The 26,947-nt window shown below is 39.3% G+C and overlaps 3 protein-coding genes and 4 non-coding genes across 8 annotated transcripts; 2 read left to right on the top strand and 5 right to left on the bottom strand.

The window, feature by feature from the left end:
* Positions 1-5,961: 5,961 nt before the first annotated feature.
* map2k1 (mitogen-activated protein kinase kinase 1) lies at positions 5,962-16,338 on the top strand. The gene is made up of 11 exons (XM_026175827.1): positions 5,962-6,264; positions 13,089-13,299; positions 13,607-13,753; positions 13,963-14,040; positions 14,176-14,227; positions 14,767-14,891; positions 15,048-15,255; positions 15,443-15,507; positions 15,632-15,690; positions 15,789-15,834; positions 15,910-16,338. The coding sequence occupies exons 1-11, from the start codon at positions 6,182-6,184 to the stop codon at positions 16,021-16,023; spliced, it is 1,188 nt and encodes a 395-aa protein (XP_026031612.1). The 5' UTR covers positions 5,962-6,181; the 3' UTR covers positions 16,024-16,338.
* Positions 16,339-16,353: 15 nt separating this feature from the next.
* On the bottom strand, positions 16,354-19,821 carry rpl4 (ribosomal protein L4). The gene is made up of 10 exons (XM_026175828.1): positions 19,740-19,821; positions 18,922-19,093; positions 18,727-18,833; positions 18,355-18,493; positions 17,939-18,063; positions 17,673-17,802; positions 17,166-17,322; positions 16,868-16,951; positions 16,563-16,683; positions 16,354-16,476 (listed from the first exon to the last, which is right to left on the bottom strand). The coding sequence occupies exons 1-10, from the start codon at positions 19,740-19,742 to the stop codon at positions 16,405-16,407; spliced, it is 1,110 nt and encodes a 369-aa protein (XP_026031613.1). The 5' UTR covers positions 19,743-19,821; the 3' UTR covers positions 16,354-16,404.
* Positions 16,758-16,824, bottom strand: LOC113027526 (small nucleolar RNA SNORD18). Its single transcript, XR_003273086.1, has one exon. It is a non-coding gene; the product is annotated as a small nucleolar RNA SNORD18 (small nucleolar RNA).
* On the bottom strand, positions 17,028-17,098 carry LOC113027525 (small nucleolar RNA SNORD18). Its single transcript, XR_003273085.1, has one exon. It is a non-coding gene; the product is annotated as a small nucleolar RNA SNORD18 (small nucleolar RNA).
* On the bottom strand, positions 18,150-18,248 carry LOC113027528 (small nucleolar RNA SNORD16). The gene has a single exon (XR_003273088.1). It is a non-coding gene; the product is annotated as a small nucleolar RNA SNORD16 (small nucleolar RNA).
* LOC113027527 (small nucleolar RNA SNORD16) lies at positions 18,553-18,651 on the bottom strand. Its single transcript, XR_003273087.1, has one exon. It is a non-coding gene; the product is annotated as a small nucleolar RNA SNORD16 (small nucleolar RNA).
* A 373-nt stretch (positions 19,822-20,194) lies between the features above and the next one.
* On the top strand, positions 20,195-26,933 carry zwilch (zwilch kinetochore protein). 2 transcript variants are annotated; one of them, XM_026175826.1, is made up of 18 exons: positions 20,195-20,404; positions 20,495-20,537; positions 20,623-20,715; positions 23,115-23,257; positions 23,370-23,560; positions 23,684-23,763; positions 23,844-23,999; positions 24,188-24,259; positions 24,345-24,438; positions 24,531-24,583; positions 24,673-24,775; positions 24,856-24,935; positions 25,059-25,215; positions 25,315-25,343; positions 25,421-25,557; positions 25,680-25,775; positions 26,550-26,665; positions 26,753-26,933. In XM_026175826.1, the coding sequence occupies exons 1-18, from the start codon at positions 20,307-20,309 to the stop codon at positions 26,839-26,841; spliced, it is 1,830 nt and encodes a 609-aa protein (XP_026031611.1). In that variant the 5' UTR covers positions 20,195-20,306; the 3' UTR covers positions 26,842-26,933. The 2 variants fall into 2 exon arrangements, with proteins under 2 accessions (XP_026031611.1, XP_026031610.1); XM_026175825.1 differs by having other exon boundaries at positions 24,670-24,775.
* Positions 26,934-26,947: the final 14 nt, after the last annotated feature.

Genomic DNA, 26,947 nt, shown 5'->3' with positions numbered 1-26,947 from the left:
TTAATAAATGAGCTTCGTCTTATTTAAAATCCACCGGACACAGATTTATTTTACAACATAGGGGCAAAAGAACATTCAGATGGTGGCAGCGTTAGTGGAGAAAGAAAAGACATAAGTCTGAGCCTCTGTAAAAATCCACCCTCTTGTACAGTATGAAAAGAATCAGCAGCTTCTAAACAGCCACAGCGGGTGTCAACAATAATAAAAGATAGCAAATGTACAAAGGGAAGTATTAAAGAGGGGAGGGTATTGCTGTGGATGAAATCAGAAACAGAATCCTTGGCGATTTTGGTCTGAAATAAATAAAACAGGAGCAGAGCACGAACAGAAAATTTCACTGCCTTTCTGAGAGGCTATGACCTAAAATAGTAAAATGATTTTAAAACACCATCTTCAAATGAGATGACTGGGTTATTTACAAGTCAACTCATCTGAAGATGTCGCAGTTTTAAAGTAATGTGGGAGGAAGAGAAAAAAGAGGAAAAACACTATAAATAAGCCTTGTCATTGCTTTGTTTGCCAGGTTTAACTTAACTGGTATATGTTTAATTACCACTGTAATACTACATTATATCAAAACTATAGTTTGACAGCGAATTAATCACAAATGGCTTTTGAGATTGTTCCTATGAGTTTCCTATATTAAAATATTAATAACAAGCAACTGCCAGAATGGTAATTTTATCAGATTCTCTTGCTTTATTCTTCAGGTTTTATATATATATATATATATATATATATATATATATATATATATATATATATATACATACATACATATATATACATACACATATATATACATATATACATATATACTGAGCTGGCATTTAATGTAAATACCTAACACCTATAGAATAAAAGAATAGAAACCATTTAAGCATGATGAAGGTCATGTGTATCATTGGTATTTTGAAATATTTTTAAATTAATAGTATTTTAAAATAACTCAAAATAATGATAACAACATAAGGGATAAAATATCTTGAAGTAAAGAGGGCTGGGTACTTTTCATTTCTTTTGCACCGCTTTATTTCGTCGTTTGCACTACAACATGCAGTTTCTGGCTTTTTCCTTATTGATCCTAAAAAGAATCCTTTGCTATTATTTTATAATGAGGAAACGTATTTAACACAACTTTTTGTAGATCAATCACGATTCATGTTAATTAGATATAGACTTGGTGGCGACTGTTTCTTTCATCACTGACTCTGTGACAGAGATGTTAATTGCATCGAATGATTTCGAGTTATGGCGCCGTTAAAATGGGCTGCATTATACTCAGAGGAGCTTCTAATATACACTGTTCAAAAAAATTAAGGGAACTGCTGGAGGTCATTTTGTAGGGGTCTGATCGTGATCCTTCAGTTTCTCCTTGCACAAAGGAGTGGATACTTGCCCTGCTATTGGCCGTGTTCGATGGCCGTGTCCAGCTGGCCTTGCCTTTCCTCCACATTCTTCAAACTGTAAAAGTGAAACTTCATAACTGGACAGACTGATGTCTGTTAACCAACTTTGCCTTATACTGATGATTGAGTGTCATTATTGTTGGTATTATTTTTAGTAGTGTCTATATTAATGCCTACATTTCTGTTTAAATAAAAAATATCTCTTTATAAATATGTTAATGGCACAAATGATATCTTGCAAAGTAAGATCACAGCGATGTATTTATCACAGAAATTTCTGATGATGCCATCAAAACCTGTAAGCAGAGCTGCTGTGTTATATTGTAATAGATGTACCTGTCATTAAATCCAGGTGCACCCAGCTGAGTGCAAATTAAATACGTCTTCCCTAATTATATTGTCTGTTAAAAATGCAAACTCTGAACAAATAAGTCACCATGTTATTAGATTTCCCCATTAAATGGAAACTCGCTATTACTTAGAAAAGCAACTGCTTGCTCTAACACAATTCATGAGGTGTCCCTTACACATGGGCCCACAAAATTCTGACAAACATCAAGTCTCCTCAAACAATTATACAAGATGTTTCAAAGATGTCCTTGAATTGCCGGAATAACCTTGTGGTGGAAAATTACTGAATCCTTTTATTTTCTTATAGCTACTTTTGTGGCCTCAACCTAATCCTGTTTGAGTTTAAAAAACAGCTGATATAAAACCTGTAATTTGCAGTGGTAGAAAGTGGCTACATACATTTATCCACTTGAGTCTTTCCAATTTCAGATGATCCTTTTAACTCATCTATGTTTATTTAACAACATACTTTTTACTTATAATAATAATAAACCAGTTTGTTTGTTTGTTTTTTTACCATTTTTGCTTGGGATCTATGTTGGGGCAATTACTTCCTGATTTCACATGTCAGATTTTTCTCGGTTAACCTCTCAAATGATTAGTTCAAGAATGTTAGACTCACTGATATTTAATATGAAAATTAAAAACTGGTCAAGCAGCGAAATGAAAAACACACATTTGTCTGGCAGAACTTTATTTTTTCCAAATTCCTGCTCATTCATTCAGTTTGTGACTTCTTTACCTTATGAACTTGCCTGCGATCAAGGACTAAACTGCATAAAGTAACATATACTTTTCCACCCAAAATGGAGTAAGGTCCTAACTCAGTTAGAGCCTCATTTGTTTCACATTTTGTCATGTCATCACTTGATTAATTCATTTTTCACTCAAAATAGCCTTTTCTCAGTATTTTCTTGAATTGTCTTCGGCAGCAATTAGAGCCTCGAGTATTTTTGTGTAGGATGCTACAAGCTTGGCACACCTATATTTGGGTGGTTTCTCTCAATCTTCTTTGCAAAGCTTCACAAGCTGCAGCAGGTTGGATGGGGAGCAATGGTGCACTGCCATTTTCAGATCTCTCCAGAGATTATCATTCTTAAAGTCCTGCTCTGTTCACGCATGAGGCCAAGCTTATTCCTTGAACCAAACTACCAATGCCATCTTAATGGATAAAGTCCTCATTATGTGAGCACTGCCTAGGGGCCAACCTCCAATAGAACCAGTCTCAGGGTGGGGCAGTTATCTGTTGTGAGGGGAGGATGATGAGGAGACAACTAACTAACTAATTTACTAAGTCATGTTGGTCTTGATTTGTTTATCAGGTTTTTTGACAGATCTAAGATAGAAAGATATAAAAGTCTATTTATTCTGTTTGAGTTCATTCAGAGCAGCCAGACACTAGATGTTCTGTTGTCTCTTCTTATTGGCCACATATTTAGTGTTTGTTAATTTCCACTTTTTAAAAGTTGTCACATTTGTCAAGGCCATTGAATTGATGTCATGTTTCAAGAGCTTGTTTCAGTTTAATTCAGCTCAGCCTCATCTTTTCAGTAGCAGTTGGTCTTAGTGCATTGATCTTGAGCAGCAATAATGAGCCCTTCAGTTTCTGACTGTAGGCCTGCTGTTTTAAGCCAGCAGCTTGTTTGGTCCACATCTCTGCCATTTATTCATTTCAAATACTGTCCGGAGCATTTTCTTCCCATTTTCTCTTTCATTGTTATAGGGTTTGATGTTTGCCTGCCATTTCCGCTTAGCTGGTGGTTGGCTCATTTTCCATTAGCTGTATCTTTGGCATATTGAGCTCTCTTTTGAATATAACGGCTTCATTAGTGCAGTGAGAATGATTTTTCTTGGGTTTTTTTTTAGTTCTTTCACTATCTTTAGCTTTGGTAAGGAGATTGTCTTCTTTATGTTTGAGGTATGTGTCCAATGTTCTTGTTTTGTTATTTTGTATGTGCTCACAATCTGAGTAAGGCCTCTTCCATCTAATGTCTTTCGAGAGTACAGAACATCTTTTCTATCCTTCGATCCATCTCATCATATTCAGGGTCACAGGGAGACTGGAGCCGAATACAGCTGTCAGTGGGAGTAAGTTGTGGTACACCCTAAACAGGTTGCCAGTCTATTGCAATGGTAACACATAGACACAGATTCACTGTGACTCGAACAGCCAATTAAGGAAGAATCACCAACTAAACTTCCCATTGTATTTTATTTTTCCCTGAAATGTTCTTTTTTTTTTAACAGAGTTGAATACTTCCTTTTGGTCAACCAAAAGGAGTAAGATTATTTCTTTTCCCAGTCTTAATCGCCTTCATTATGGCTTTATTCATAAGTAGTTGATCTACATAACTCCTACATAACTACAGTATTTTTGTTTTAGTGCTAGCAAGTTGTTGTCCACCAGATTCTTGTAGGATCTGGCTATTGGTATTAAATTTAAAGTCTTACACAGTGTAGGATTAAGTAGTACCACTTGTTAGTCGACTGCATTAGTTGGGCACTAACAATAAGGAGGCTATTCTTCATGGTTTTCTATGATCGTGTCAGGTTTTCATGTAGTGCTGTTGTATTAGCCAGAAGCTTGTTACGCCATCATTCCCCAGGGTCTCCCAGTTTCTGGATTTTTTGGATAGTTGTTGTTGTTGCCTAAGATGTCACTGACTGCAGAGGCAGTGGCATAAAATAATTTGTTCACTTCAGCAAGGGATAGCTTATCATTAAGCCTATTCTTAATAGCCATGATTGCTCTATTAGTTATTTTTAACCCTCTCAAGCAGGCGTTGCAGATTTGCAACAGTTAAAAACTAACAACCTGATTACCCCACATACATATTTTATGAGTTTTTTTTACTCAGAAGTACCACTGCAGGTATTCTTTTGTGCATTAGCAACAAAAACTGAATTTGAGCCTGAGAGGGTTAATGCTGATTTTACATGCTTGTCACATTTAATTTTTAGCATTAGTGGTCTTTCATCAATGTTTCTTTTACAGCCTTCCATTTTCTCAGGATGTTGTTTACCATTTCCTCTACTTTTTCATCAGCACTGTGTTGCATTTGGGTGGTCTGATTCATTTGGTTGGTTTACTTCATCGCTGTGCTCATTTTCCTCAGCACTTAATGCTGCAACATTGTTTTCGTGGTGATTCACATCTCTTCCCCGCTCTTGAGATGTTTTTATCTTTTATCCTTTGAATTTCAGTCTCTGTCAGCCTCGTTTTTAATAACGTCCCTTCTGTTGTTCGCAAGGTCATTAGTGGTCATATGAGGTCTTGAAATACACTTCAATCACATATTTTTACTTTTTCTGTCACCATTCTAGTTCTAGCTGGTTTTCGATGGTTTTCAGAGAGTCCATTTTATGGGCCCTCATAAGCATCATACTTATTGCTTCGTGGGGTGATTGTCATTTGCTTGCTTGTTAGAGTTTGTTCTAGTAGCAGACTGTGTGGTTCCCTGTGGAGGAAAGCAGTCCTTGTTTATGTTATGGTAATCTATTAGGTTTTTATGCCATTTTGGACAATGATAGTCAGAGCCTCTATATCCAGAGGCTACATTTCCCAGTAAAAATCACTGGGTATTACCATTATTATTATTATTATTATTATTATTATTATTATTATTATTAAAAGGATGTGAGCTAATGGTCCTAAAAGTGGACCTATTATCTTTTTACTTATTTTCTTTCATTATTATGTCATATTTTTCCATATTTAACATTGGCCATGTTAAATGTGGTTGAAGTTTCGAATAAAGAGGTCAGTTTCTGTATGAGTAATCCCTGTGAGCCAAAAGCTCAGATTTCAGACTTCTTTAAGTGCTCAGTTTCAGATAATTTATGTCAGTGAGAGTGGAAAGCCCTTAAAGCACTCAGCTCTGGGCCCACCCAATTGTTGTTCAAACTTTCAGTTTAGGAGGGGCAGCCAATCCGAAGAAAGAGGCTAAAGTGATTTGTTTTAGGATGAAGTCAGTGACGGCATTTCTTATAAATGAAGATCTTTTTTTTTTTTTTTTTTTTAATGCAAAGCTACTCTAGTTTTGGCTAATAGGCTTCTTTTAGTGACCGCCTTCCCGTTCGTTTAAAGTTTAAACGAAACTTTAGGTAACAGCATGGTAATACCGCCGATCACCAGCAGAGGGAGAGCTGCAACAAGCCCAGCCGCGCTTTCCGGAAGACCAATGAAAATATTTTGTGACGTTTCATTCACCTCCACCCATTAAGAAGAAATCAGCTGCTCAGCCTTGCAGTGCATTACAACCCTTGCCTAATTCCCTGTCAGTCAGTGCCGATAAACAGTGTCTTCTTAATATCAGATACCCCTTCTGTATCGGGCTTCCGTCTACACTGCTGCAGCTCGTGTGTTGATTTGTTGTTGTTGTTATTTTTTTTTGTACACCAGCTTGTTTCTTGCACGTAACATGCAGAAGAGAAGGAAACCTGAGCCGATCCAACTCAACCCCATCCCTGATGGAAACACTATCAACGGCAGCGGAGCCACAGAGTGAGTGTCAATATTAATCTGCTTCTAATATTCTGATAGGGGAATGTAGTACACAGATACCTGCTTTCTGATATATAACCTAATATATGTTGGATTCAGTATGACAGCAGCCAATACCGTGTGTGTGCTCGAGTACTCTGCACCAAGTATTTGTGTGGGTTCCTGAAACCTTGTCCTCTACTGCAACCATTGATCATTTGCATTGTTATGAGTTGCTGTACTGAGAAAATGAAATATTTTTTTTAAATCTGAAAAGTTACTGACACGTTAACCATTGACCATTCCTCAAAATAGCTTATGTGGTTTGGGTTGCATGTAGCATTTTTATAGGCTACAGCATTGATTGAATAATTCTTTAGATTTACTCTTGAGCACAATCCAAGACAGAGATACTCCATTCACACTGAAATAAAACAGGGAATAAACAGAGGTTGCTCACATTGATAATGTTTGGCTCTAAAAAAAAAATGCTTGAACAGTTATTAAAACAGCCACTAAATCATAATTCAGTAGACTACATGATAACTGGACTATTTGTTGCACACTAATCAGCTATCAAACAGTTAAAGAAGTTTAATTTTTAATGATGTAAATGGAAAAAACTGGAAACTCATTTCACTTTATCATTTCAAGCGCTAAATAGCTGTCAAAGTCCTCGTGATTTCATTCATTTTCCCGTTTTACGCATGCCACAGGTCATTTTCACAAATTATCATTGTTACCGTGTTTCTCATTATAATATTTATGTAACTTTTGGCTGTCAAGTCCTCTTTGTGGTGTCATAGATGGACAGGTCTCAGTGTTACTCTCACAGCCCACTTGGTGTGATTAGTCAGAGATAGAGCTTTCCAGTGAGGCAGCACACAGAATTATATTTCTGTCTGCTGAAGGAGTTCTGCAAAGGCCTGCTCCCACCACTGTTTGACAAAACACAGTAATGGAGACATAAAATTGTTTTGACATCCTCCTCTAGCCCTCAGTTTGCAGAGAAAAGCCCAGTGAGTCCTGCAACAAGCTGGATCGGTTGAGATGAGAATTACGTAACGTGTCATCAGTTATGATGGCTGCTTTTCTGATGCGTTGTAGAGTCCGAATATATTATTGTTTCGTTGTTAGAGCGCCCATCTGAAGGCCATCTGTGTCTTTGGCAATGAATTAAAGACAAAAAAAATGACACTGAGTCATATTTGAATAAAATTTTGCGTTAAGTAATGGTAATTTTAAAGAAACAAGAAAGATTTTTTTTTATGTGTCCACTAGTACCAAAAATTAAAAACAAAAACAGGAAGAAATATACTTTAGGAAGCTTTTAGTAAGATACAAATTAGAGTAGTAGAAATGTAAAAGTGAGGCCAAAAGTCAATGACATGATATTTGGATACAAACTGTAATGTGGTATTTAAGATCCCCATAAACCAGTATCATTTCTTAACTGTTCCCACTACAAATGAATTTGTAGCATAGCTTGAAAGGTGAAATATATTTTATAAAAGTTTGACCAGTAAGAAACATAGTTTTAAAAATAGCTCTACAGATCACTAGTATCACTTTGACCTTCGGATTAATCTATTGACCTTGGAGAGGTCAAAGGTTATACCGGTAAGTGACCTATTCAAAATCTTTACACAGTATATACAATACACTCTATATGTTGACAATACGTGTCACACATGCCACAAGTGTAAAACTTGTAAGACTTTTTGTCAGTTTTTGCCCAACAAATGATTTGGTCAACCTTGAAGACCTTGGTGGATGTAAGCCAAACTTGAATGGATTGTTAACATGACGCCATTCTACACCCCTACAAAGTTTGATCACAATTCATTCAAAACCTTTTGAGTTCTCGTGTTTATTGATACAAGAAATGATACATGTAAATGCTACCAAAAATAGAACCGCCTCTTCAGTTTAGCTTTAGCCAAGGGCAGATGTTTGACTTTAGCTTGCATTAGATGGAAAGTCTACTTCTCAGCTTCTCACCATTAAAATATATATCAGCTGATAATCATGTACATGTAATTCCTGTGAACCTAAAGCTAAGGCTGCTGCAGACATTTGTTTTACATTCCTTTTGCCTGGTTGATGTCAGTAAGGCAGGAATGTCCTTATATGGGCACAGAAAGGGTCCAAGAATCATCAGATTCTGAACCATTGGACTTGGAAATTTTTCTTCAGTGCTCTACTTAAGAGTTATCTGCAAGTTCTAGAGCTTGATCAAATACTTTCTCAGTTGCGAAGGAAGGAGTGCTAAAAGAGAAAGAAAGAAGGAAAACTGTTTATTCATTTATACTCTCTTGTGACATCAAAATGAGCCCTATGCTTATTGAGTAACTCTGTTGAAATCTGTTTTGCTGTGGATGTTGTCGCTGTCTGCTCTGTTCTGGATCAGATTTTGAGCTCCAACGTGTATGCAAGAATGTGAAAAGTGGACATTTTGTAGGTTTTGAATGTTGGTTTCAGAATCTCTACATGACTGATCAAGCAGGAGAAGAACAGCCAATCAAAACAAAGTGGGCTTTTAGAAAGAGGGGCTTTAAAGGGACCGGAGCTAAAATGGCTTTTTCTAGACTGTGAATGAAGTGAGGAGATGCATGAAGGGCTGGTATATGATGAAAGGGGATTATATTGAATAGTGAATTGTGCAAAGCTGTAGTAGAGTTAAAGTATGACGTTGGGTACAGGGGTTAGCACTGTAGCCTCGCAGCACATGAATCTTGCAATTGGCTTGCACCTTCCTTTTTAGAGTTTGAATGTTTTCCCTGTGCTTGCTTTGATTTCTTTTGGGTCCTCTTCCCAAAGATCAATTGGTGATTCTAAACTGGCCATGGATGTGCATGAAGTGCTGTATGAATATGTGGCTAATGTGTGACTTGGATGGTCTGTAAGACAGGAAAAGCACAAAAAATACTGAATGCATAAAAACATGGAGCTTGAAGTGAGCACAACAGATCAACTTTCAGAACTTAAAGTAATCCGTGTTGGATTGGGCTGCTGACAATGTTAAACAGATGAGCTGTGCCTCTACTTTGTTCATTAGGAGCTATTGATGATGACATAATGTTTGGCGAGAGCCGAGCACATTCCTGCTGCTGCTGGCCAGGATCTAATGGACTAAAGAGCAACATGTTGGGATGAGGCAACAATCAGGAATTCTGAATCACTGTGGTTTTTTTGTTTGTTTGTTTTTGAATGAGGGTTTCTGTGTCCTCTGTCACGTAAGAAGGTGTTATACTGTGGCACTGCTGACATATAGTGACTGCTGTTACTCAAGTCCTCTTTTCCATAAAAACACAGTTCTGTTTGAGTTCAGCTGGCTGAGGGTTTAAGGAAAAGCTAAACCAGTTTCAATCCAGTGATGGTAGATGGTGGGTTTGTGGTAACAAATGTTGTTCATGTTACCGATATCACAAGTTTGTCACACTTAAATGTTTCAGATCATCAAATAAATATAAATACTAGACAAATGTAACACAAGTAAAGTTTCTAAAACGAGGGTGTTTATCTATTCAGATATGCTAGGAAATAATTGCAGTGTGCATTAGATACACCATTTCAGCTGCTTGTTAACACAAACATCTAATAAGCCAATCCTCATTGCATTTAGGCATGCAGACATGAGCAAGAGTACAAGCTGAAGTTCAAACTGAGCATCAGAAAGTGGACAGTGATTTAAGTGACTTTGAACGTTGCATGGTTGTTGATGCCAGATGGGTTGGCAACAACCATATCCATAGAGTTTACAGAGAATGGTTTTGAAAAGAGAAAAATATTCAGTGAGCAGCAGTTATCTACACTCCCTTGTTAATATTAGATATCAGAAGAAAATAACTCAACCAGTCTTTACAACCCAGGTATGCAGAAGAGCATCTCTGAGCACACAACACATCAAACCCTGCGACAGCAGAAGCCCACACTGGGTGGTAACACCTCTCAGCTAAGAACAGGAAATTAAAGCTACACTCGGCATGGACAAAAGAAGATTGGAGAAATGTTTCCTGATCCTGATGAGTCACGATTTGTGCTGCAACATTCGGATGGCAGAATTTTGTGTAAACAACATGAAAGGATGGATCCGCTCTGCGTTGTAGCAACAGTTCAGACTTCTGTTGCTATAATGTTGTGAGAGATATTTGCTTGGCACACCTTTGGCCGCTCTGTACCAAAATGAGCATAACAATATCATGGCCCTGAAATCAAACAGCCGAATGAATTTCAACCGTCATTGATTTCAATATTTACATTTATGATTTAGTTACTGTGTATCATGTGGTCTAAAAATGTCAGAAAGAGACATTTCCAGAAATCTATTCTCGTAATGTATCAGCGTTATAGCCATAAGTAAGAAAACCCACCAGCTGTTTTGAACAGAAGGGGAAGAAAAGGCTCATGTTTCAAAGCGCTCATTTAAATTAGCACATTATTCTGGGTAATTTGCAACACGACACAAGATGATTGGATGCTGACACTGGAGAGCAAATATGTTGCATAATGGTTGTGGATGAGCTTAATCCAATCGATGAGCCTCTTACTGAAACCAGACCGTTGCACTCTTGTGAAAAAGGACAGCCATTCCAGCACGCCAAATGCTTTTTCAGCATGAAATGGCTGCAAGCCATTGGAGAACTGCAATCAGTGGCCCATAAGGATGGAATATTATCAGGGGAGAGCTGAGAACAAATACAAACAGCTTGTTTTGGATAGACCCTTATACTTCATCTTGGATAAGCTACTGCCATCACATAGGTGAAAACCTCTCTAAGGTTCTGGGAAACTAAATTATTGATAAATATTGACAGCAGCCATAGTTTGTGGCTCTTTTTTATTATTTATTTATTTAACATATTGCTTACTATATGCTTTTTATTAGAGAGCAACAGGTACTCAGTTTTTAATTACAGTAAAAAAAAAAAAAAGGTTTTCTGAGGAACTCATCCTGGTTTTAATTCCTCCAACAGTAAGTGATTGACACTCACTAAAAATACTGTAATTCTCCCATTTGTTACATTTAATGCGCACCAGGTTCAGCTATCCGTGCTACAGGTTTCTTGAATTGTAATCTTTACAGGGCACCTATGTTTACACATCCGGTAATTTTGCAGTCTCTTAACGTACCTGCACACGATGCAATGCTTAGAAAAGAGAAACACTCAGGGGAGATACAGAATGGAAACAGCTGTAGCTTCAACAGCAACCATTTTTCAAATAATAGTTTAAAAGAGACTGTTCAATCGCATATCAATTTTTAATAAAATTTTGGTTCTCCAGAGCTGTGTTGAACTATTCTTTGAAAAAAAAAAAAAAAATATCTAAGCAACACATGTTGAAATAATAAGTAGCTGAATACCTCTTTGGCTGAAGCCATGAACCAAAACCTGATAGATAAATGTGTGTCTCAGACTCTCATTTATTAAAAATGCATTTTCTTTAACTTGCTTGATGTCAAGGTGTAGAGTTATTGTGCTTCTCACATTCGAGTTCTGCTGGATGTCCTTGTTCTTTAGTGCGGATGGAGCTCAAAAGCCCAGCGTCGTGCTCACTTCTTCCTGCACCTGGAAGGGAGGGGGCCTGCAGTGTGGCGCTACTGTAGTCCCTCCCTCGTACATTGTGTAGAGTGTTTCAGGCTTCTCCTCCTCTCATCCTCCTCCACCTCCAGCTCTTGTCGACAAAACGCCCACGCCACCCACAGCCAGCTCAAACTCGGCACCTCGTCTCCATGGATATGCAGGCCTACTGTCAAAAATAAAACCACTTAACCCTCTCTTTGCTGTGCGGAGCTGTACAGGGAGAAGAGCTGCTCTCCAGTGAGTCGTTATTTAGTTTAAAAAAAGATGAGGAATAAAAAGCGTAATTACCACTAAGACTGATGAAGATCTTCTCATCACCACATAGTTGTATTGTCACGAAAATCTGGTAGGCTGGCAATTAAATAATTCATTTAAATGATTTTCTCTTAGCTGAATGAAGACAGCAGCACATATGAATCATACATGCTTTTGTTTGATACTTTAATCATTTACAGCGTAAACAATTAAATTGCATATTTTTAACATTCACAGGCCAAATGTTTGACACTAATAACAGGACATCTCTGTGGTCTTCACAGCAGCTTCCAGCTAATACTTTTTAATGTCTTAGACTGGCTGTGCGTGGCGGTGTGGACAGTGTTTTGAGGCAGTTGAGTGGGAGGTCAAAGGGCAGCAGAGTTCACTAGACAATTAGTTTCTCAAGGAAAGCTTTCTCACACTGGGATCTGAAAAGGGATAATAAAACACAACCAGCTCTCTCTGCTGGCTCCCTCTTTGTTTAACATTATTCCTGAGGAATGTGCAGGAGTACTACACATAGCTCAGTCTTATCTCGGAGGATGACATAATAGATGCAGTAGGTCTGGATGTGGAGTATGTGGATTATCTGTGGTGAGCAGATCCCAGCAAGCTGAATGTGGGGGAGTGAGTGTGACAAGGAGAAAAACCTTACTAATCTTGAACAGTAGTTTGAAATCTAGATATATCTAACTTGAAGAAACACAATCTGTTGCACTAACTATTAAAAGTTTGGACTGGTAATCAAATTTGACTTGCCATAAGTCGTTATCCATGGATCGGAAACACCTTTTTTAGTCACACATTTCTTGGGAGACTCACAAATTCAGACTTTTGGAACTCAAACCAATCATGTGAGATGAAAGCATGAGGAATGAAAATAGTGGGACCACCGGGTCATTGATATCTAATGAGAGGAGATCTGACAGTTTAGTCTCTGAACTGAATACAATAATAATTCACGTTTCTCATCGTCTTCTGTCTTTCTTTACTCTTAACAAGAACAAACTTGGAGGCACTGCAGAAAAAACTAGAGGAGCTCGAGTTGGATGAGCAGCAGCGGAAACGCTTGGAGGCCTTTCTGACACAGAAGCAGAAAGTGGGAGAGCTGAAGGACGATGACTTTGAGAAGATCTGTGAGCTCGGTGCCGGCAACGGAGGAGTTGTCTTTAAGGTTTCCCACCGACCCTCGGGTCTGATTATGGCAAGGAAGGTAAGCTGCAGCACAGCTGTCTGAAAGCTATTTTTTTTACTCCAGTATGTCCAAGAGGCATCATTACTCCAGTGTTTGTGCACAGCCTTAAATGTGGGTTAATGGGACAGCAGACCGTCCGAAAACCCAAGTGCTGCTGTTAAAAATCGCCCCAGCTGAAACAAGATGTGCTTCAATATTAAATCTTTTTCCTTAATGATCATTTTTGGTCATAAAGCATGTTCTTGTCTGTGCTTGTATTGTCTAGCATTTGTCTTCTCTGTGTTACGGAAGCATAATTAAAAACATGAGCCCTGCTGTGTTCCAGCTGATCCACCTTGAGATTAAACCAGCCATCAGGAACCAGATCATTAGGGAGCTGCAGGTGCTACATGAGTGCAACTCCCCATATATTGTGGGCTTCTACGGGGCTTTCTACAGCGATGGGGAAATCAGCATCTGCATGGAGCATATGGTATAGTTTATTAATGTTATGCTTGCCAGTGTTTTCCCAGTAGTGTTTTTGCTTTCTTTTACAGACTATACTGAAAGTTGTTAGGTATTTCTTGCCCTCCATTTACAGCCTGGTCGGCATGGGAACAAGCTATTTTTGATGAAATGTGTTGTTTTTCACAAATTTTTTATTTTGAATCCTCTCCATTTGTCCCCGTCTGTTGTTCATAGGATGGTGGCTCCCTGGACCAATCACTGAAGAAAGCAGGCAAGATCCCAGAGCAGATCCTTGGCAAAGTCAGCATTGCTGTGGGTAGCTTTAACACCTCTCCCACTTATTTCATGCTCTGGCCGTCACACTAGAGCTAAGTTTCTTATACTTCTTTGGCAGTACCAAATTATCTGTGCCTTTGCTGTGCTGTTATGCAATGTTTGTCTTTGCAGGTAATTAAAGGTCTTTCCTACCTGAGGGAGAAGCACAAGATCATGCACAGAGGTCGCTATTTCAATTAAATATAATTTAATTTTCTTGACCTGGCCTTTAAACGCATAAATACCTTTCCTTAGTTTTGCTATACATAAAGCCTAGATCAAATCATTTGTCTGGCACTAGCAGAGAGGTGAAGATATGATTACATGGAAGTCTGATTTGGTTTTTGTTATGTCTGAGGGGGAAGTTTAAAGCTCTTGTTTTTTCTGATAGTTACATTTGAACAGATTTTTTTTTTTCACTTTAACATTTCTTTCTGTCATATTGTGGTCATACTGGGTGTAAAAAGCTTGTTTTCTAACATAGAAGTGGAGGCATGACCTGACAGCAACACAGTGATCACCTACCTCTTGTTTTAATACAAACTTAGAATACAGTCAATCCCAATTTAAAGACTCAGTTAAATCTTTGTTGTAGGGATGAAACTGTAAAACGAGTCAGCACAAGCAGCACAAAATGCCTGCAGCAGTTTGTTCTGTGCTGATGCTGCCTGTTGAAACACTTGCCCACTGTGTTCTCCTAAACACTGCGTGTCCCTCTTTCAGATGTCAAGCCTTCTAACATCCTAGTGAATTCCCGTGGTGAGATCAAGCTGTGTGACTTTGGAGTGAGCGGACAGCTTATAGACTCCATGGCCAACTCCTTTGTGGGCACTCGGTCGTACATGTCGGTCAGTTAAATTGGAAAAACTCGTCAGTAATCTGGCTGCAAGTTTACGTGTGCCACTTAACATAGCTGTCATTTACCTGCCGGTTTATTATTGTAATAAAATAAGTAAAAGCTATACTACTGATAACTGACACTACCTCTGTTATGTGTTGTTTAGCCCGAGCGCTTACAAGGCACCCACTATTCTGTTCAGTCGGACATCTGGAGCATGGGTCTGTCACTGGTTGAAATGGCCATTGGACGCTTTCCTATTCCACCACCTGATGCTAAGGAGCTCGAACAGATTTTCGGCTTCCCAGTGGAAGGGGAGGCAGCCTCCAGTGATTCCTCCCCAAAGCCGCAGCCCCCTGGGCGACCCGGCAGCTGTAAGTCTGAGAAGGCTCTGGTTCTTGCTGTAACTCTGAAGTGTAGCTTCTGAAGTTACAGCAGCTTTATATCATTTCGAAAAGCTCTGATGAAACAGCTTAAATAAGTTACAGCATAGTCATTGAAGTAATTACACAATGTCTAACCTACAAGGGGCTGATTATTTTGGTTGCACCCCCTTAACAGCATACGGCCCAGACAGCAGACCTCCGATGGCCATTTTTGAGCTTCTTGATTACATCGTTAACGAGGTGAGTTTACTGGATTTATCTACACATGCTGGTATGATGCAGATAGATGCTAGGCTACAGTGTATTAATGCCTTTAGGAGCAATTTAACGCAATATTTGACTTACAAAAACCTCTAAATTTCAGCCTCCACCAAAACTGCCTGCTGTATTTAGTTCTGAATTCCAGGACTTTGTTAATAAATGGTAGGTAAAGACAGTTTTCTCTCACCTACACTGCACATAATCTTCTGCCACCTAGTGGTGTTTCACGGAACTACACTAAGATGTTGTTTCCACTCCAGCTTGATTAAAAACCCAGCAGAGAGAGCAGACTTGAAACAGTTGATGGTAAGATTTGCACTCTTAATATTCACTTATTACACTCCCTATCTCTATGCATCTAAAAGCTCTCCTTTTCTTCAGGTGCATCCTTTCATTAAAACCTCCGAAGCAGAGGAAGTTGACTTTGCTGGCTGGCTGTGCACCACCATTGGACTCAGTCAGCCTTTGACACCAACACATGGTACCATAATGTGAGGCCTGTTCTGCCTACAACACCCACATCAAAGTCTTCTAATGACTAATTTCTGTTATTGGTATATAAAACTGTTTATACTGATCAAAGTGTACAAACCTAAATGCCAAGTGGAACTATGTATTGAACAAGTCTTTGGGCTACCTTGCAGGCCTTCCTGAAAAGCCATCTTTTTTTCTAAAAATTTAATTTAATCTTGACAAATGCTGCTCTACCTGTGCTTGATATTCCTTTGTAACCCCAAGTCTTCACAGTGCAAAACCTTTGCTAGCTTATGTGGAATAAATAAGTCCTGTGAATAAAAAGTTTGAATGACAGGTCTGACTCGTGCATTTGAAACAACTGATTTATTCATCACTGAACTCCAGTCTGTATGTATTGGTTTATGCCTTGGGCTTGGCAGGTGCACCCTTCTTTCCAGGCCTCTTCTTGGGTTTCAGCATCTTGGCCTTGATCTATGGTGAGAACAAAGAGGGGCTCTAAGTTATCAACAAATAGACATACAGTTTTTACTTCCATCTTTAACTGATCAGGCTCTTACCGCAGGGTCATGCTTGAGGATGGCATGACGTCTTGCTGTCTTGGCGTAAGGATTCAGTTTGAGCATTATGTTCAAATTCTTCAGAGGATTCTTCTTCAGAATTCTGCGGTTGAGCTTCTTGCTGTAATGACAATACAATCCACCCTTGAATATGTGAGCTTCTGCTTAACTACAACTTCAGTGAAACTTTCTGCATCACTCAGGACTTCCATATAATCAGGGTTCAGAAACACGGACCTGAAGTGGAAAATCATCATAGCTGGCAAATAAGACCTCGGGGAAAAACTACACTGAAAAATGCTTACTTGGGTGCACGAAGTGCTTTCTGGATCTCCTCACTCTTCAGAATCCTGGTCAGATCTGTATTGGTCATCTTGTGCATTGGCAGGCTGAAGGAAGAAGAGTCAAGAATTAAAGTCCCTTGTACATGAAGGCAAAAAAGCCGTATGATAAGTTTTGTTGCTATAACTCAGAACTTCGTTAAATATCACATAGTTCAAAAACACGGACCATGAAGTGGAAGCTCATCACTGTTGTACACCAGCATGATACACTGCACTTGTACTTTTAGAGTGCATGCTCTCAAAATACTCAAATACTCACTTGTAGTCAACCTTCAGGGAGGCAGCCTTGCGCCATGTGCCGTACAGGTCATCCAGCTTGCGGAAAGCACTCTCGGTCCAGATGCAGAACCGTCCAACGTGACCACCGGGAGCGAGCCTCAAAAGGTTCAGTTTGTTCACGTTCAGCAGAGTGATGCCTGCAAAATGCAGCACAATAATCAAACATCTGCATGTTGATGAACCAATTATCTTGAAGCTATAGTGAGTTTTTAAAGGGCAAATGACTTATTTAAGACTCAACTATACTATAAACACTACAATTACAACTCATCAGTATTCAGTCAAACTTGAAGTTACGCATGCATAAATGAAGAAAACAATTAGAGTTTAATTGAAAGCAAAGTAAGCTAGTTTTAGTATCTTGATCATTTATTCCATTTCATCCAATAGAAACATCCATTTTAACTATACCATAATTAAATGTAAGAATCATAATATCCATTTTCTAACACCGTAATAAATTCTAAATTTTAACCGGGACATTTACCGGGAATATTTCTGAAGGCTTTGGTTAAGCCAGCATCTTGGTTGTAGATAATGCACGGCCCTCTGCGCTGGATACGTCTGCGATTCCTCATCTTACCCTTACCGGCACGCATACGCTGAGAGGCATAGACCTGAGAAGAGCAAATAAAACTCCATTATTAATAATTAAATGCTCCCAGTGCCAACTCAAGAAAAAGAAGAATGATTTGACTTCGGGAAAACTACTGATGAAACTCAGTGTTCCTCAGTGTTTTGAGGTTACTGTACCTTCTTAATGTCATTCCAGGCTTTGAGCTTCTTCAGCAGCAGCACTGCCTCCTTGGTCTTCTTGTAGCCCTCAACTTTGTCTTCAACCACCAGTGGGACTTCAGGGATTTCCTCTATGCGGTGTCCTAAAAGGAAAGATTGTTAAGAATCAGTTAAAGACAATGACAGAGAAAACTGCTAGGACTATCAAAGTTACAGCATTAACTACACTTGCTCAGATTTAAAGGACATCAATACTCTGTGACAGCCTAGAGACGGCAGGCAACCGTCACTGTTCACAGGCTCAGACGCAAATTACACCATCACAGCAAGTCAAATGTTAGGCTGAATCAAAAAGGGTTCATTTTTGGTCAAAATATATTTCCATGCTGGTTTCTACCAATTCATGTCCCATTCGAACATCTTTTGACTCTTACCTTTGGACATCACAAGTGCAGGAATGGCAGAGGCGGCCAGGGCAGAGCAGATAGCATAGCGCTTCTGGGGTACGTTGATCCTGCGGTGCCAGCGGCGCCAGGTTTTAGTGGGGGCAAACATACGACCACCACGACACATCTAGACCAAAGTCAAGGACCACTGACTTAAAAAACTTAAGTAAATAACTATTTTATACCTGCTCAGACTCAATGTTCATCAGCCATCTGTGCCAGCATATGACAGCAGGCATTCTGTCACTGGTCACAGAGTCAGACGCAAATTACACCATCACAGCAAGCCCACAGAATTAAGTTTGCCTCAGTATACATATTACAAAGTGGGAAAAACTCTTGTAATCATCAAGAGGATACGTTTCCAAAAGCACCCTGGCCAGAACGGTGAGTACCACCACCTCTCACACGAGGGATACGGGCCACAGCTCTTCCTGTACCCCAGGACTCAGCACTGGTCTGGTGGCCTAAAACACGCATAACACATAATCTATATTGTGTACATAACACCTTAATAAAACGTTTACTATGTGCCAAGTACATTTATGCACTCACCTGCCAGTTCACTGACTGCATAAGGCTGGCGGTTGTTCTTGCGCATGTTGGTGTGCACAAAATTCACCACATCAGGGCGAATAGGGGCCTTGAACACTGCAGGCATGACAACATTTTTGCCTGAGGATTCTCCTTTCTCGGAATACACCGAGATGAGGGGTCGGGCACAAGCCTGAGAAAGAAATAAACAATCGTCAGATGTATTCTGTAAGAGAAAGTTATGTAGGCAATTCAGGAGTCTAAACCTGTGTAGTATGTGTCTTTAAGACATCCAGGCACGTGACAGGAGAAAAACTACTAACTTATAATTCAGATTTAAAAGGCAGATTAATCTTGACGTAATTGCAGTTTCAATAAAATATCCCTGCTTTAACCGACACAATCAAAGTAAGGTTTCATTTAGCCAACATGAAATCTGTCTCGGTTAGCCTCAGTTTAGCTCGTTTCTGCTAAGACGACTTGGCCAGGTTGTTCAAACGTAACGTTAATTGTAAATGATAACGGCCGAATATAGCGCATAGATAAATTCAATTGGCAGAAACAACCATCTAACTTTAGATGCCATCAAAATACACAAGATCAGCCTTCAGTGATCTACCCCTGAAAGGAAAGCCACACGTGTAACTTGTAGCCGCTCACTCAAAATGGCTCCTCGTGTTAGCTTTGCTAGCTGGGAGCGTTTCAATTTGCTGCTATATTACATCGGAACCTATGATTTCCAAATTAACAAAACACGCGCTTGCTTGTTCAACACGAACCACAATATGAAGACTCGTGTATTATATCACGTTAGCCTTGAAAAACATGGAAATTCTCACCATATTCGGTAGTTATTTTCGGCTCGCCGGGAACCACGCTCCTCACGGTATGGCGGCCACAGTAAAAAAGGAAGTTGACGATTCACCCTACATGGTTTATGCCTCCGCTTTAAATCACCACTTCCGGTATTAACATAATCGTGACAAGTCCTTTGTATAACTTCATAAAACGAGCACAGGAAAATGAAAAAGAATACACAGCATAAATTATATAGCATGTTTAATTTGTCAGTGCTTAGCATGTTTAGCCAAGCAATTTTAAAACCGTTCTTAAACATGGGACTATTTCTTTACTCCATGTTGGCGCAGGAAAGATTGAACCATTTCTTTCCTCGTTATTTTTAATCAAATATTTTTTTTATTTTATTAAAAAATTTCTTGTATATTCGTATTTCTGATACATTTTCAATCTATTTTATATCTCATTATTTTATTTATTTTATGAGGGAAGTGTGTGTTCACCTATGACCCCATGTCGTCACCCTCTGCTTTTCGAGCGCGCGACTGTCAAAATATCAACAACGGATTTGTTCATTTTAAACTCGTTTAGCCACTTTCGTATGTTTTATGTACATCCTTCCTTCTGTAACAGGATACACAGACCATAATTTGGCGATGTGCTCGAAGATTATATCTAGGGCTAAAGAGTTTTTCACGATTCTTCGGTGAGTTTTGGATGCATAGCGATTCTAACAAAAAGTTAACCCTCAGAATGATGGGTGAAACAAAGTTCATTTCTGTCGTGTTGATTGCAGCTCTCTTCAGGATGCGGAAAGCAGTGATCCGTATATATATGAGGTAAATTCGTGCATTCTTAAGTAAGCTGTCGTGAGTCAATGCATCCGTCGCTGTTACAGTAATGTTGATATCTTTTGGGCTTCAGGAGGAGGTCCAAATAGTGAAGATGAACGGAGACGGAATCCCTGCGGTGAATATGTATTGTGGGAACCAGACCGTCTTCGTCTGTGAAAAAGCTGTGAGTAATGTCAGTCCTTGGACTCATTTACCATATCGTAAATATGTAGACCCAATAATAAAATTTTACTTTGTAAGATTCTACTTTTTTACTTTACTCTTTTAGGAATATTTTTACCTAGTTGTGTTTATAGCGACACAACATACAGGAATAACTGTTGACTGGCTCTGACTTTTGTTGTAAAACATTTTACTTTGTTTATCTCTAGCATCCAAACTACTAATACATCTCAAGGCCTTTTAGGCCTTTTGTAAAAGCTGTGGACCTGCTTTTAATTTGAAATCTCCAAAGGCCTGTACTGCAAAGAATGATTTGTGCTTATTCATATAACTTCAGGGCATGAGAAAGATGGTTCACGTCTTTACAAGGTGCATTACCATGGCAACTTATTCTGCAGACCTCATGGTGATTTCTATCAGAAAACAAGCGTGAGACTAATTGGACTCTTTTATAGGAATTTCTTTATTACTCTCCAGGGCAAATGTAAGCACCCCACACCTTCACCTCACATATCTCAAGATGCCCCTCGCTCCACACCTTGCCGCCTGTTGAACAATACTGTCTTCACTTGCAGTCTAAACTTATTACTTTCCATTTTCTTACATTAACCCATTTCTCTCCTTTCTAAAGAACAAAGCGTAGACTGGTTTTGTCTCGCCAGACTTTACAGGATTGTTCTGCCAAAAGATCTGTCCCTATCTACATCCTGTAACTTTCCCTGGAGCAGATTACGTTTGAGATTAAAGATCACCACATAGTGACCAGTGGTAAATGGACCGATCCTTATATCCACTTTTCTGCTCTAACTGAGTGTTCATCGCACTTTGTACTACAAGTTTCATTCACCCAATCACGCACACATTCATAAAAGTGCCTTGACTAACATTCTTAGATTAGATTAGATTTGATTAGATGAAACTTTATTAATCCCTCATGTGGGTTCTTTCAGGAAATTCAGTTTCCAGTAGTACAGCACCAACAGAAGTTACATGTTACAGAGTTACAGAGATGAATGGGGCAGCTCGAGGTTCAATAGTTGGAGAAACCGGGAACTACCGACCTTCTAAATAGTTGACAACCTTTTGTACCTCCTGAGCCACAGCTGCCCCGTCCTAATCAGTTCTCTGGGAAAAGGTGTCAGGATTCCTGCAAGTTCCCTTGGACCTTTGTGTGTGGATAGTAGAAGTTATTTACATTTTTTTTAATAGTGTCTAAAGTATTTGTCTTTTCCTGATGAGCATCAGACAGAAATATGTATTCATAGGTAAAACCTTACTTCTTGATTTTATTTATTTTGTTCCCTTGTTTGCTGCAACCAGTTTAAAAAGAAAATTATTGTTCAGTAAGGATTAATATACAATTCCAAAACTGGCCACCTCTTTGTATTTGTTACATTTGAATTCTATTTTTTATGTATTCCTACTCTCAGACTGTTAAACACCACGTGGGCTGCAGCTAAAAATTCATTTCATGAAATAACATTTGCAATCCACCACATTTAGAGAACAAAAGAATGAGGTTTCTTATACAAATGGCAGAAATGAATTTCCTTTGAAGGGTGGCTGGCCTCTTCCTTAAAAATGGAGTGAAGAGCTCAGTCAATTGAGAGGGGCTCAAAGTAGAGCGGCTGCTCCTCCATATCGAAATGAGCCAGTTGAGGTGGTTCAGGCATCTGACTACGATACCTTCTCGATGGCTCCTAGCTGAAGTATTTTAGGCATGTCCTATTGAGAAGATCCCCCAGGACAGACCTAGAGATTATATCTCTCAGATGGCTTGGGAACAACTCGGTGTCACCCCTGGATGACTTGGAAGAGGTGGCCAGTGTAAGGGAACTCTGGGCTTCTGGTGAGACTTCTGCCCCGGTGACCAAATCCCGGATAAGCAGTAGAAAATGAATGGATGTGTCCACCAGATTCTCCCTTGTCTTAATGATAGAGCACTGATACTGAGAAGTCTCTTAACGTACATAGTTCCTTTCTTCTTCTTTTTTACCGGCTTTCCTGGTTTTGTTTTCCTTTGTAAAATTTACTCACTCCGTTGACAGTAGACTTATCAATGTTTCTAATTGGTCAGATGCTGTCAATGCTGCCCTTAGATAATGGAAAGATAACTGGGCATGTAGAGCTTCACTGTTACAGGGTTCAGGACTGCGTTTTAGTCTAGATGGGCAGAGACTTTTGGAAAAAAGGATGCAGACACACATTCACTCCATGATCTCAAAAAGTCTTCCCGTCCAGAATAAAACCCGAGTTCCAGAGTTTTCAAGCTGAAACTGGGCCAGTAGTGTTTCCAAAATTCCCAATTGTAGGAATATTAAAACACTGAATGTATGCTTAGATGACTAACCAGTCTCCTCCTCGTCGCTCACCATTGAATTGTGCTCTGATTTCACTAAGGTTTCAAAAATAAGCGATCCAGGTGACGAACAAATGACCGAGGCTTCAAACCTTTCTGACGGCGATGCTGATGATGCTAACGACAGTGCCCACGTACTTCAAACTGAAATGGGACCGCAGCCACTTTCAGTCATGAAAGCAAGGTGATTAGTGCTAAGACGTTTAAAATTTAATTGCAAAAGAAATACGCGCTGGTAAGATGTGCATATTTAATCCACCACATCTGACAAAGTTTTTTTCTTCTTCTTTGTACAGACAGTTTCTCTCTTGGTATACATTATCTCAAAATGCCAGCATGTCAGCTGAGGACACGAACCTTCCTTTATACCCTCTGTGGGTGCGATGCGACATGTCTGATCCTGCTGGAACGACCTGGTTTGGGGCTGAAACAGTCTGTGTGGGCACTAAAGTTACTGGTGTCAAACTGTATTCCATCACCTCCAAAGGTATTGCTTAGAAACATCACTCCTCTTTGAATAACCCATTTTTAAACATTATCAGTGCATTTACTGATGATTTGTATGTATTTGTGTCACTTGTTTTTATTTTCCTGATGTTAATGTTTTTAGGTTCAACTGCAGACAAACAATCCCTCACAACCTTAGAAGAACTGAAGCAAGAGCATAAGAAACGGCATCATCCATCCTCGGTATTTCAGTTTTCATCCTCTTTTGCAAGTCTGTCTGTGTGAACGAATTCCCGTGTTCTTACACTGATAAATACTTCTAGGTGGGGATTAAAGGCAGTGCCAGGTTCAGCCTGTTTGGTTCCACTGTTGTTGAAAACACCACCATTGAGTCTCAGAGCAGCGTGACTGTGGATTTCAAATGGAGCCATGTGGAGAGTATTCTTGAGACCCCACCCCTGTCCTCTACAGCAACATTAGTGAGCAGCAATAATGACCTCTTATAATAATCCCTTCTTTCCCTTAAAAAGCTTACTTTTTATATTTCTATTTAATTAATATGCTATTATGAATAGAAAAGGGAAACATGTATCTGGAAGTAGTACCAGCAGATGAAGCTGAACAGACACAGACTGATTTTTTAATGTGTTTATCTTTTTTTATGCAGAATATCAAAATTGCCAGTGGAGACATGAGAAGTCCCATGTTTGAGATGTATAGGGAGCTGGAGTTTCTACTGGTTTGTCTTCCACTGTAATCTAAAATGACAGCAACTACCAGCATCCACATAAATAACTAAATATATCTGAATCCTGTTATTTCAGACTCTCGCTGATGGTTTGAGAACTGGTGAGACTGAATGGATGGAACCGCTGGAAAGCACATCGCCTGTAAATCTGACCAAGGCTTACCTAGAAGGCACGAAGCACTGCTGAATCAATACATTGTAAATCTGATGTAATGCTACCTGGTACTTATGATTATTTTTTCATTTTTAATTCTTCTTTCAGAGCTACAGAACACTGCAAAAACACTGCAGGATCAGGCTGCAAGAACGCCCGAGGTAGGATGGAGCCATTATCACTAAAACATTAATTTTACAATATATCTGCTAGAGTCTTGGGTTTTTTTCCTTTCCATCTTTTTCAGAAGACCTCGAAGCTGAAGTCTGAGACAGAAACTCCCATTTTCAACTCGTTCCTGGAAAGAGGAGATTTGGATTTTGTGGAGCAGCTTTGGGTTCGGATGAGAAAAAGTGAGTTAGGCCTTCCATTCAGGAAACTGGGATGGATTTTAGCATTTTACAAACAGACAGAAAAAAACTTTGTATTGCAGGTGTGACTTCATATCAGGACATTGGAGACTGCCTGAAGTTGGTCATTGACGCTCTAAGATATGGTGACATCAAACCCTGGGTAACAACATAAAACATTTCCGCTTTTGAAAACTTGGAGTTAGATGAGTTTGGATGTTGCAGTTGTTATTTTATTAATTCATTGATTAATTTTGTTTTTTGTTTTTTGTTTCACATCATCCAGATTCACAGAGACAGCAGCAGTTCCCTCAGCAAGCTCATTCTGCAGTCGTACCACCAGCAGATCGAACATGTGTCTCTTACAGGCTTCACGCCTGTCAACATGCTGCTGGAGATGGGTCTGGATAAGATGAGAAAAGACTATATTAACTACCTGATTGGTAACCTTTAATTATTCATTTGGAGCTCTTTCTTTGACTCTGTGTTTGTGTTATGCTCTCTGGATGATAGGCCATTTGCAATTTGTGTTTGTTTCTTAGGTGAAGAACTGACGACTTTAAACCACTTGGTAAGCTTTACACTGTTTCTCAGTTCTTTTCAAGTGTCTGTCAGCATAGTACTGACTCTGAGTAATTTCCTCCACAGTGTTTTTACCTCAGCACGGAGGTTGATCTGCAGGAACAAGTGATCCGACTCAGGAAACTGCACCATCTGCTGGAAATAATTGTGACCTGCAGCACATTCCTTGGTTTGCCCTACGATCGTCTCTTTCTTCTCACGCAGTAAATCTTTTGACTTTTTTTCTGCCCCAGTGATATGTGACTGTGCAGAAGTATTTCTTCTTTTAAACTGGTATTTAAATAAACAATTCCCTCTCCTGTTTCCCCCCTTTCCTGTCACATAGATTGTGTTTGCAGCACTACAGAACGTCACCTTATGATGAAGAGCACGAGTTCAAACTCCAAATCAAACCTGCCCTGATCAGTCATTTCTACCAAAAGTAAGGAATGCAAGCCTTTTTTACTGCCTGCTTTATTGTGAAACTGGGATATTTGACCTTATTGTTTGTGAATATGACATTTTTATAGTGGACATAATCATATTGATAATGAAAATATGCAACAATTATTTATTGTAGATTTCAGTTCTTTAATCCGTCTTTGTTGTTGGGGTTTTTAATCATCTAATAGTATATAATGCTAGCAGACTGCAAAGTGCAATCAATCTTTTGGCAACTCAGTGATGACACTAAACATGCTTCGGTTATATTATCGATCTAAATCTCTCACCTCAAGCTGAGGTGCAAACATGACAGATTTAAAGGAGCTGTCACAAATGCCAAGAGAGCCAATTATTCCTTTGTGCCAAAAGACAACGGTTCAACTGAAGATTTCCAAGACACTTCAAATTGAACGAGACACTGTTGGGATGTTAGTTCAAAAGTCAATGTATTATTGCAAACCTTTACATGCAGGAAGGACCTGACGAAGGCGGGGGAAAAACACTTAACAAGCAAAAATGTCAGGCCTGTAAACCTCACCACAGTCCAATCTCGACTGAACGGCACATAAAAGTCGACCTGAATGTGACGCCCGCAGAATTCTGGCAGTCTATTATGTGGAGTGTTGAAAACAGAGATCTCAACGGCTTGCGAGAAACCACATAAAACATTTATTGAAAGTCAAAGGATATATTGGTGGATGTTAGGCTTTTTTTCTTTCTTTTTTTTTTACACAGAATTTAGTTTTTCTGTGTTCATCTTTGTGCTCTACAGGGAGCACCCAATACTGTGGGGGGTTGAGGTGTCCAGTGGTCATGGTCCTCGTGAGGTCAGGACCTCCTTACATCTTAGTGACAGACCACTGGTTGATCATGTCATCTTTGAAACAGGTGATTTTTATTTACTGAATATATAAGTGACTACCCCAGTAAAGTATCGATAACAATATTCTTCTTTAACTATTCTTTTGTTTTTAGACTATCCAAATGAAACCGTGAATGGGGACAGTGAGGATCCTGCTTTCTTCTCCACTATGGCGTACTGCAGCCTTGTCAACTTTGCATGAATTTATAAAACATGCTACTAACCCCTCAACAGCAAATTTCAGTCCTGTGTGTGTGTGTGTGTGTGTGTGTGTGTGTGTGTGTGTGTGTGTGTGTGTGTGTGTGTGT

This window comes from Astatotilapia calliptera, chromosome 7 (assembly GCF_900246225.1).
Source record: "Astatotilapia calliptera chromosome 7, fAstCal1.2, whole genome shotgun sequence".
In the NCBI taxonomy this organism is placed as follows: Eukaryota; Metazoa; Chordata; class Actinopteri; order Cichliformes; family Cichlidae; genus Astatotilapia; species Astatotilapia calliptera.
The sequence above is the reverse complement of the archived record's forward strand: the minus strand, read 5'-3'. Positions and strand labels throughout refer to the sequence as shown.